The sequence below is a fragment of the Mastomys coucha genome, unplaced genomic scaffold, assembly GCF_008632895.1.
Source record: "Mastomys coucha isolate ucsf_1 unplaced genomic scaffold, UCSF_Mcou_1 pScaffold22, whole genome shotgun sequence".
NCBI lineage: Eukaryota > Metazoa > Chordata > Mammalia > Rodentia > Muridae > Mastomys > Mastomys coucha.
This window is the reverse complement of record NW_022196905.1, coordinates 197,264,661-197,276,762: the sequence shown is the minus strand read 5'-3', so window position 1 is coordinate 197,276,762 and position 12,102 is coordinate 197,264,661. Positions and strand designations below refer to the sequence as shown.

General features: G+C 40.2%; 1 protein-coding gene across 2 annotated transcripts in view; it reads right to left on the bottom strand.

Annotated features, from left to right (window-relative positions):
* Positions 1-12,102, bottom strand: part of Scrg1 (stimulator of chondrogenesis 1) — a 60,142-nt gene that overhangs the window by 5,077 nt on the left and 42,963 nt on the right. For both annotated transcript variants that reach the window (XM_031339861.1, XM_031339862.1), the window contains exon 3: positions 886-1,138. In XM_031339861.1, the coding sequence (XP_031195721.1) occupies positions 886-1,138 (253 nt within the window). The remainder of the gene's footprint in view (positions 1-885; positions 1,139-12,102) is intronic.

Below are 12,102 nucleotides of genomic sequence, written 5' to 3'. Positions count from 1 at the left end.
AGGGTCCCCAGTGAAGGAATTAGAGAAAAGACCAATGGAGCTTAGGGGTTTGTAGCCCCTTAGGATGGGCGCATGCCTTTAAACCCAGCACTTGGGAGGCCGAGGCAGGTGGATTTCTGAGTTCGAGGCCAGCCTGGTCTACACAGTGAGTTCCAGGACAGCCACTGTTACACAGAGAAACTCTGTCTCGAAAAAACAAAAACAAAACAAAAAAAAACAAAAAAAAAAAAAAACAAAAGGAGGATTGCTCTGAGTGTTCCGTCTCAAGGTCAGTTTAGTCTACACAAGTTCCAGCCAGCTTTAGCTATAGTTGAGATCCTGTCTCAAAGAACAAAACAAACAAAGAAAAAACCAAAAAAGGAAACCTAAAACAAAAAGCAAAAAAACAAAAGACAAAACCAACCAACATAACAAAAGAAAACAAAACCCCAAGGAAAAAAAACAAGCAAAACCAAACCAAACCAAAAAAAAAACCCATGGTTACTGAACCATGAGTCTACTGAGTGGGTGAAATTTATTAATACCTATAAAAGACTTACTACCATCACTGGTATGTAATAAACCTTAACTGAATGTTACATTTATACAACATTCAAAAACCAATTGTGTTTCTGGGTTACTATTATAATCATATAAAATAATTGAAACAATCATAAATAAATGTGAATAATGTTAAAATATTTTAAAGTTGGACATGTACTACATGCATTTGTGTCGATTTTTAAAATCACTGAGAAATTTATCTTCATACCAGTGCTGCAAGATGAAGATGCCTGTGTGTAAATTAATCATTTGGGGGAAACATAAGACAATAAAAGATGATCTTTTAAGAGGTTTTTCTACAAATATGTCATAGCAGTACATATTGAAATCTCATCTCCTCACTTTGGGCAGCAGAGCAGCTCGCTGAAGTTGCAGTAGCAGATCATCTCACATCCCTTCCCATCCCAGAAATGATGCTGGACACTTGTGTCGATCAGCTTCAGGTCGGCTCTGCCCTCCGGAAGGTTGTGACAGTTACGATCCTTTAGCAACTTTCTGTAGCAGGAGAGGCGACTTGAAGGCATGGCTTGTGTTCCTAACAGCAAAGTTAGCCCCAGGGTGACAAGTACCACAGATTTCATCATGGCTCTTGTCCCTGATGTAGAATAACAAACAAAATAGGTCAGCATTTGTTTTTTTTTTAAAGGTGGAACTCATCTGAACGTAATCTTTTGCATGTGGGGTAAACTTGGATGCCAAGGGAATTAGTCTTTCTCAGGTTTTGTTGCTCACTGTGTACCTTTCCCACCTTTTACACTGTAGGTTTTTTTTTTTTTAAAGCAAGAACATTTGAAATACTTGTCCAAAAGATTCAAGTGTCTGGACACCACTTCAACACATAGTGAGGGCCAGGGAGGTGGCTCAGTTGGTAAAGACAGTAGCCACACTAGTCTGAGACCCTGAGATTGTTTCCTGGAAGACACATGAAAAGCCATGCAGATGCTGGCACGCTTCTGTGATCCCAGCACTGCTTAGATGAGATGGTGGGAGGAGACAGGCAAATATGGCTCAAAAGCTCACAGGCCAGGAAGCCTGGAGTACACAGCAGCAAAAACAATGTCAAGGAGGTGGAAGGGGAGAGAACTAACGCCTCACAGAAGACCTCTGACCCTTGACCTCTATATGGGTGCCATGGCATGCATGTGCCTGTCCTCACTCAGGTGCACATGCACACACACACAGACACACACACACACACACACACACACAAATATTGAATGGGAAGTGCTAAGGGAGAGGAAACTAAGGATGAGAATCTGCATTTAATAAGGCACCCACATTCATACATTTCTTATGTGTACTCACTCAAGAACAACTGCTTTAAAGATAATATAAACTCGTAAAGCTTTGTAAAACAGCTAGCTAGCATCACCAAACACAATAAACCTGACCTTTCGTGTATTAGATGACCATAACATTGTCAAAGAACCTAGATCCCACCCTGACAGAGACAAAAAACAACAACAACAACAAAAACCAACTTATTTGTGCTGATATCTACTGAAGTGGAGCTTATTGTAGTAAAGGAAGAATAACAACACAGTGTGGAATTCAGAATCAGAATCCATAGCTGTGCACACGCACTTTGCTAACATGCCAATATATCTTTCTGCCATAGAATGATAAAGGGCACTTCTCTTTGTGCTTTTCTTTGCACTTTAAGAACATTTGTTTTTAATTAACATACAGAGAAATAAATAGGTATCAACATGGCACACGTCCTCATATACATGTGCCTTAGATCCATGTGCCCTGGGCCCTCCTCCTCTCACACCCCCCTCCCATGTACCCTCTCCCCCACTCCTGTACCCTTACTTCTAGGTCTCCCTTTCTACTTTTATATCAATTTTTTCTATTACCCTCTTCTTTCCTCTCTCCCTTCCTTAGGACCTCTTTTTGCTCCTCTTCTATTCCTCTTCTGATCTCACATCTATAATCATTCACACACACACACACACACACACACACACACACGCACACACACGCACACACACGAGCGGACACGAGTCCACTTTCTGAGTCTTATATTTTGAAAGTTAACAATATTGCTGAGAGGAAATGCAAGTGCTGACAGATGCCATGCAGGTAGAACTGCAGTGGGCAGGTGAGCTCCCTGGAGATGGTCTACCATCTTGCTCTGCAGGGATGGAGTGTTCTGGTAAGGCGCAGTCCCAGAGACTTAGTCCCAGGAGTGCTTCTTGCTACTGATGCTCTTTCTCCTGTAGGTCACTGCCATGCTTTTCAGTTATTTGGCGTGGTGAGAGTGGACACCAGGAGACCCTCACGGCCTGTATAGCCTTGCCTGATAGTTTCCTGGTGATAGCCCATTCTGTTGGTCAAGTTTCCTGCAGATTGACACGAAGATAAGCTTTCGTGAATTAATGCTGCTTAGATGAATTAATGACTTTATAGGATTCCAGATTTGATTCAAATAATTTTAGGAAGAAAGTTTAAGGAGAAAAAAAATAACGTGTGACTACTGAGGCTCCACCAAATGTGCATATATGTATACACATTTGTCTTTATGTATGTACATGCATACGTGTGTGGGTATATGTGTATGTGTTTAGGTATGCAAGTACACTTGTGAAATTGATGAAATAGGTGATCAGGCCCGGCTGAGTGTGTGTGTGTGTGTGTATGCATGCATGTGTGTGTGTCTATGTGTGTGTGTGTGTGTGTGCATGTGTGTGTGTTTGTAAGTGTGTATGCATGCATGGCTTTCTCTTTATCCTTTTTCTTTCTTTCTTTTTGGCTCATGAAGTCTAAGTTAAGGAGTAAGGAGCCCACATAACTTTCTTTTCTTAATCCCCTGCTGCTATCAGCAGGAGTCAATTGCCAGAGTCAGCAGCTTCTGGGGGCAGGAGAGCAAAAGAAAATTAATCCCCTGAAGCTGTCAGCTACTGGCCCCCAGAACAGCAAGAGTTAAATTGCCAGAAACCATGGGTCAGGGTGCAGAACAGTCAGAGAGAATTAAAGGCCAGAGGTCATCAGTCCAAAGGTGTGTCCCACCTCAGTACCTGACCGTGTTGGGGCTGCACCACAGGAAAGTCTGAGCTGCCCAGTCACTAAGTACAGCTCATGAGTAACTAACTCATCTCAGGGAAGATGTGAAGTTTGGAGTAAAGACTGATTTTTTTTTTAAGTTTAGAGAATAAAAATATTCCATCATCTTCCTGAAAGTTTCAGGTTTTCTTTTATATTTGAATTTGAGTTAGTTAACTTTGACCTGGCTTGCAATTTTTAAAATTGGGCACACCTAATTTTTATCTATAAACATTATTAAATGTAATTACTAAAATTAGAAAAATAAGATCTATTTGTACTTTCTCTGATTTATTAAAGCAAAACATGAGTTCTACAATCCATGACCATCTAGCATATACATATTATAAATATTATAACCTTCAAATGGACTTTTTGCAGATCATAGATTGAAATTCTTACTTTTCGTTCTTGTTTGGTTTTGACAGTCTCATGTACCCCATTCTGACCACCAACTATGCATGGCCTTGGACTCCTCCTGATCCTCCTGCCTCTACCTCCCGAGTGCTGGCATGGCACGTTTGTACAGCATGCCTGCAGTATTCATATGGCTAAACGTTAATCTACAAGGGGCTCTCATTCTCATTTACTTCAGAGGAGCCCTTCTTTAATACCCATGAAATATAGTTAAAAAACAAAACAAAAAAAGTAAACCCCGACACGTCCCTGCCCCCCACCCCCTCCGCCACCCCAGAGGGCAGGAGCTACCACGTTGTGAATGTTTACCATGTGTCAGGAAAAAACCAATGGCTGTCATTCTCTAAGGAAGTATTTGTGTGGAACAAAAAGGGCCTCCACTCACCAGGTAAAGATTTTTATAGCTTTTTTTGAAGTGAAATTGACGTACAATAAATTGCAGCTACTTCAAACATGTAGTTTGTTAAATGTGTTTTTTCCATGACATCATCACTACAATCTAAGTTTCCCCACAGCCTGTTATTGCCCATCCCTCTTTGTTGCCTGTCTCCTCCAGCAACCATCGATCTGCTTTCTGATATTCATACTCTATATTCATATTCTAGAATTTTCTATGAAATAGGATATATGAAATTATACAATCCTTCATGTGGGTTATTTCAGTACAGTAGTCTTAAGACGCACACGCTTTATTGCTAAGTACTCTACTGTATATACTATAAATTGTCTATCCTTTACCTATTAATAAACATTTGGGTCACTTTTAAGTTGGGACAGTTATAATAAAGGTATTGAGAACACTTCTGTTCAAGTGTTTGTAAGATCAGAGCTTTTATTACTCTTGGGTAAATATGTGCATGTGGAACAGCTGGTTGCATTGGATGAAGGAAGTCAGAGGTCAACCTTGGTGACATTTATCAGGAACCATCTAGCTTGGTTTTATCTTTAAAATTTATTTTACTTTGTGTATGTCTTGCCTGTATTCCTATATGTGTACCATGTGCATGCCTGTTGGATGCAATGGAACTGTGTTTATGGATAGTTGTGAGCCATCATATGGATGCTGGGAATTGAACCCAGCTCATCAGTAAGAGCACCACATGCTCTTCACTGCTGAGCCAGCTCTCCAGCCCCCACCTTGGTTCTTGAGAGAGGATCTCTCACTGGGTCTGGGGTTTGCCAGTGGATTAGTCTGGCTACCCAGGGAACTCCAACAGGCCTCCAGTTTCCACATCCCCAGGGATAAGATTGCAGGCATGCACTGCCAAGTGTGACTTCTTGCTCACGTGGGTTCTAGGGTTCAAACTTAGGTCATCATGTTTACACAGCAAGCACTTTACCAGCAGAGCTACTGCTCTGGTCCTAGTATATTTTAACTTTTAAAGAAACTATCAAACTGTTCTTACAAAGTGGTTATGTGGTTTTAAATTCCCACTAGCAGTGTGATTTATACACAGGCTCCAACTCCTGATTTGGTCATATCAGGTATTTTAATGCATATATAATGATATCTCATTAGTATATACTGCCATTTCTTACTCATTGTTGGTGCTGAGTCTTTCTCTGGTGATCATTTTTTTCTGGTGTGTCTCTTTTAGTGAAGAACATGTTCAAAGGCTGATGAGATACTTCAGCAGATAAGTATGTGTCCCCAAGCCTGAGAATCTGAGTTCAATTCCAGGGACCTACCTCGTGGAAGGAGAGAACTGACTCTTACAACTTGTGCTCCAACAACCCCACCTCAAAACAGGTAAGTAAATGTAATTACAAAAATTACATTTCAACTGCGTTGCTCGTCTTAAAAATAGCTGGATTGTGGTTGTGCATGGCTGGGCATGCTAAGTACTAGGAAGCTAAGGCAGATGGACTGATACATTAAGGCTAGCTAGCTGATGTGTGTTACATCGCAACTTCTAGGCCAAGAAGGAAAGAAATGAAGAAAGGAAGAAAGAAGGGAGTGAGGGAGGAAGGGAGGAGAGAAGGAAGGAAGGAAGGAAGGAAGAAAGAAGGAAAGTCAGACACAGGCAACAACAAGAAAAAAAAAACACAGTGTAATCCTGCCTTTTGAAAAATATGCTAATTGGGTGGTGGTGGCGCACACCTTTAATCCCAGCACTTGGGAGGCAAAGCCAGGCAGGCAGGCAGGTGGATTTCTGAGTTCGAGGCCAGCCTGGTCTAACACAGTGAGTTCCAGGACAGCCAGGGCTACACAGAGAAACCCTGTCTCGAAAAACCAAACATAAAAGTATGGTAAAAACATTTTACATAATGTTTCATTCCTTGATTTTTTTTTAAACAAAATATAGGTATTAAAAAAGAGAGAGAAAGAAAGGAGGAGGAGGAAGAAAGGATAAATAAAGAGAAGAAAAAGATAACTGGGTTGTTTATTGTGGTGGTTTGTTTGGCAATGTGCTATAAACCAGCCACTAGTTGGAGAGCCTCAGTTAAGGAAACTTCACACTGGCCTGTGTGGAATTTTCTTGATCATCAATTGACTGTTGATTGATGTGGAGGGCCAAGCCCATTGTGGGCAGTCCTCCCTCCCCTGCAGAAGGTCCTGAGTGGTATGAGAGACAGCTGAAGGTGAGGCTGGTGAACCAGTAAGCAGCCTTCCTCTGGGGTTCTGCTTTAGTTCCTGCTTGTAGGTTTCCATCTTGTGTTTGTGCCCTGGCTTCTCTCAGTCATGAGTTTTTATCTAGAAGTATTTGATGCTGCTCAGCTGCTTCCGGTGATGGTATTTATCACAGCTTCAGAAAGCAAACCAAGACCTTGTCAAACTTTGAGAATTCTTTATATATTATGGATATGAGGTTTTTTTTTTTACTAGATAGAGTTGCTTATATCTATAGCTTTCAATTTCATCTTAGTAATGATTTACTAAGTATCTCAAAATTGATAAAGTATAATTTTGTATTTTTTTATAGGCCATAATTTTGTATATCCAAGAAAGCATTGCCTTCCCAAAGTGAACAAAAGTTTTCTCCAAGTTTTGTAGCTCTAGGTTTACGTTGCTTCCCTGGTCCATTTTAGTTAATGATACCCAGTGCCTCATATTCTTCAAAGTTCTGCATGTAGTTGTCCAATCATTTCTGTGCTGTATACTTAAATGGTTGCTTTTTTTCTCTATGGAATCTCATTTGCCATTGACAAATGTACTGACATTCGTTAGTACAAAGTCAGAACCACAACTCCAGCAGGGACCATAGGAGCGTGGTCACCTTACCATAGACATGGGCCTCTTTCCAAGTTGTCCATTCTTATCCATTCATCGACTTGTATGTTTTATTCCAACCTAAGATTTTAATTCCTGGCCTGGAGAGATGGCTCAGCAGTTAAGAGGACTGACTGCTCTTCCAAAGGTCCTGAGTTCAAATCCCAGCAACCACATGGTGGCTCACAACCATCTGTAATGAGATCTGACGCTCTATTCTGGTGCTGTCTGAAGACAGCTACAGTGTACTTAGATATTAGATAGAATAATAAATACATCTTTAAAAAATGATTTTAATTACTGTCACTTTGTAATGATTCTTTGAATCAGGCAGAGTTATCCCTACAACTTTGTTCTTTCATAAAGGTTTGTTTGTTTTTTGCTTTTGTTTTTGGCAAGTCTAAGTCTTTGGTATTTGTGCATGAATCTACTTGCCAATTTCTTTTTTTTAAAGTTTATTTCATTTATTTTTTTATGATTATGAGTACACTGTAGCTGTACAGATGGTAGTGAACCACCATGTGGTTGCTGGGATTTGAACTCAGGACCTTTGGAAGAACAGTCAGTGCTCTTAACCACTGAGCCATTTCTCTAGCCCCTACTTGCCAATTTCTATAGAAAAACTCTGGTGGAATTTTTATTGAAATTGCATTGATCCTTATAATGCTGGACCTTTAGATTTATGAATATATTTCTATACTTTTATGATTAATTATTTGTAGCTCTTTATTTCAAATGGCCATTTTTTAATCTTATGTTAAGAATATTTAACATAAAATCTATCCTCCAAGAAGATTCACTGAGATTTATTTGTGTGTGTGTGTGTGTGTGTGTGTGTGTGAGTGTGTGTGTGTGTGGGGGGGGCGAGGTATGCAGATGCCTGTGGACGGCAGACTAGGTCTTGGGTTCTCTGGAACTGAAGTTACAGGAGGTTGTGTTGCCTATTTGGGTACTAGGCTATGAACGCAGGTCCTCTGCAAGAGCACCATGCATGCTTAGCAACTACCGAACTAAATCTCCAGCTCTGGAATGGCTATTTTAAATTCTCTGTCAAGTAAATCATATATTTCCCTGTCATTATGATCAATTTCTAGTTTGTTTTTTTTTTTTTTTACTCTTAGTCTTTAGTTTGGATTCTCTTTCCCTATTTTTTTCCATTTTCATTGGTATGTGTGTATATGTGTATATTGATATATCTGCCCATTAGAGATTTAAACAAACAAAAGAACACCTGTCACCTTTCACCGTTTTGATGAATCAGCTTTGTACAGGAAAAGAACTTCTCTTGTGGGCTCTCCACCTTTATACCAGTCCCAAACAACTGTCCTTGCTCTAAGCTGTCTGCGGGTTTCTGGAATATGCCTATCAGTGCTAATCAGTAGCTCTCAGGGAAGATAGAAGGCTGGTTGTGTGGCCTGACTCTCCCAGTCTCCAAGGAAAAACTGGGCGCTGGATCTCTTCACCGATCGGTTCCCTGCTCGGCTGAGCTTAAAACACTCCTGTTTTAAGTTCGATTATTTTCTTTGTAGGTATTTATGTAGTAAATGCCTGGCCCTGTCACTGCTCAAAGACAAGCAAAGCCAAAGCCAGTCCATTCGATGGCACTGAGAACAGATGTGAGGTTATTATATATACGCAGTCTGACTACTCCGGCCTTCTCCTAAGAAATGTGCTCCGGGGTTTTCTTCTTACTCTGTGACTTGAGGAAGGAGCTGAGATAAAGGACTTCATGTTGTTTTGTTTTGTTTTGTGTAGCTCCCTGGGAATTAGCATTCGGAACAAGGAAGGCAGAAGCCAGTTCCTGTGGTAGGGCCAGGAAAAGTTAGGATGCTAGTTGCACGGTCCAATTCTCTTCCGGAAATGCTGAGTTGACATTGCCTCCTCATTGCATAGCACTCTGTGCCAGGAGTAGAGATTATGGCGAGACTGTGTCTCCACCTTTCCTGCCCGTTTTTGTGAGGTGGTGTACTCGCCCAAGGGATAAGAGCCTCTCTGTTGACTGGGATGCCTCTCAAAGAGGAAATTAATCCAGGAGTTGCTGTTGACTTGGTGTGTCTACGAAGAAGGAAGAACACGAGGTCCTTTGGGTGTGCCATGTTGCCGACAGCACCGTCACGTGTGTTTCCATGGTTTGGTCTTGCCTTTTAAGTATGTATTTAGACATTTTCATTCATGTGTATAGTTTATTAATTTATATTATATTTTATTAGTTATATTTTATTATTTTATTTAATGAGATTTATTTTATTAATTTAATTAATTAATTATATTTTATTAATTTAATCAATGAGAAAATTATACATTTATTCATGTAGTCATTTCCACTTCTAATTCTTTCCATTTCTCATGAGACCCATAGTTCTTTCTAGCAGCAGCATTTGGTTGTATGAAAGGCACCCTTCAATCTTCCTGTATATCAACTTTGCTACTGATTAATCCTTGGTTTTGATATATATTTACTGATATATTTAAGGTAAGATATGTTTACTGATTGTAGTTTAACTCATTAACAGATACTTTAAAAAAACTTTTTCTAGTCTTGCCTACTAATCCTGGTGCTCTTCTCTGTCTAGCTTGGCTCTGATTGATCAATTGTTCTCTTGTGAGTTAGAATTCCTTGCTTCTTGGATAGTGAACTTTGAGCCTAAGGCCTCATAGGTACTGGATAAGTGCTGTACTTACTACCTTCCACCTGGGGCTCCTGGCTTCTTTGCATGCTTGGTAATCCTCTGATGAAGACTGAATACTAATCGGATGCTGCGTATTTTGATATTCTTGTAATTATTCCTATACTTTGTTCTAGGTAGTGGAAATACTTGGAAACAATTTTACTCTTACTTTCAAGATTTGTTCAATGGTTCTAGTGCAATGTTCAGTCCAGGGATAGTTTTTCTCCACTGAGATCAAATCCTCCCAAGTATTTAATTTAATGCCTTATGAAATATTAACTTTTTCAATATTGCCATGACTATTGCTATATTCATATTCCCTATATGAGGTTTTCTACATCCTCATCCTTCTGGATTTTCCCCTATGGTCTTGGATAGTTTTCTCATGTGGACATAATAATCAGTTTCCTGCCCAATTTTTGATTCAGGCTCTCTGTAAACTTCCAGAGTTTTCTCTCTCTCTGACTACCTGTCTGTGTCTGGTATTCTAGTTACGATCTCTATCTGTCTTAAGGAAGTAGTAGTGGGGGGCCATGTTAGGGCTCTCCTCTTGTCTCAGGAGTCAACATCCTTCCTGACTCAACATCCATTATCTCTACAAAGGCTTCTTTCATATTTTTCCCCTCTTTTTAAAAGGTGTTTTTGTGGAGCAAGTAAATCTGGTTTCTGTTACTCTATATTAATACCAACAAATCACTTTGTTGTTTCCTCTGTATGGACCTTCTTTAGAGAGATGTGACAGGACACCACGTCTTACAGATTCTAAATGTCAGCTGTGTTCCTCCTTGGCAATTTCAATACTTAAGCTAAATTACCAAAGTACCGCTTTGTCTTAACTGAGCTGTGGTCCCTCTGATTCCTGGCTTTTACATAAGACTAGTGACAATTGGATGAATCCCAAAATAAAACTAGGAACCATCATAGTCCACACAACAAACTACTCAGGATGCTCTTTTTACTCTGGAGTAATCCTCCTCTTTTTTTTTTTTTGTTCTAAAAGACCTGACCTTCATATCTTTGTCAGGTGCTCTGGACTCCAAGATCAAGAATAAGCTAGCAAGGGTGTTCACAGGAAGTACAGCCAATACTGAGAATATGAGGAAGTCAGAGGGTGCACTAGTGTGGGACTCAATATAGTTCCAGAAAAAGAAAGGAGAAGCAAGCTAGTTTCTCATACTTAACACATATTTTAGTGATTCCTTCATAACAAGAACTGTTGAAAGAACTAAGAATATGAGATGAATCCAAGAAAATGAAAATAATACAGGTAGCTTTTACCAATAACTCTTCTCCTTGACTATTGATAATAACAAGGAATTACTTAGTTGAATCCACAGTTCTTGTAGTGCAAATTAAACAGAAAGTTATGGAAATGTGGAGCTGTGAGGGTGATCTTTACAGATGATAGGAAGCTGAGAAGATACTAATCTGGGCTGGTAGGATGGCTCAGTGGGTAAGGACACTTGCTGTCAAGCCCAGTGACCTGAATTCTATTCCCAGAACACTCAAACATGATACCAGGAAAGAACTGACTCCAAAAAGTTATTCTCTGATGTTCATGTGGAGTGTACAGATACACACACACATACACACACACGCACACATACATAAATGTGAAGAAATGTAAGGGAAGATATGAGTCTGAGGTTTGCCTTTAGCGAGAACCTTATTAGAAATGAACATGAAGGATTAGAGGGGTAAGCTATTCATACACACACTCTCTGGCACGCATTCACACCACACATGTGAATGCACATACACATGCCTGCACACATACGATTAAACGAGATGGTCCTACTGCCTTGATAGCTTAATAGTCATGAATGGCAGATATGGAGAGGTAGAAGGAAGGCCTCAGGATTGCCCTAAGAAGTTTATGTAGTCTTTTAGATAAGAAGAAAGCTGGGTTGGGGGAGATAGTTTAGCAGGTAATAGTATTTACTATAGCCACAGGAATGAAGATCTGAGTTCAAATCCCCAGTACCCATGTAAAAAAACAGGCACAACTGCACAACTGCACAACTGCAACTGCAGAGTTATTGTGGCAAGGGCTTGGGTGGAGGGAATAGGATGTGAAGACAGGTGGATTGCTGGGGCCTGGTGGCTGCTGGCCCAAAACATCACACTCCAGGTTAGTGAGAGACACCTCTTCTTCTTCCTCCTCCTCCTCTCCCTCCTCCTCCTCCTCTTCTTCCTCCTCCTCCTCCTCCTCCTCTT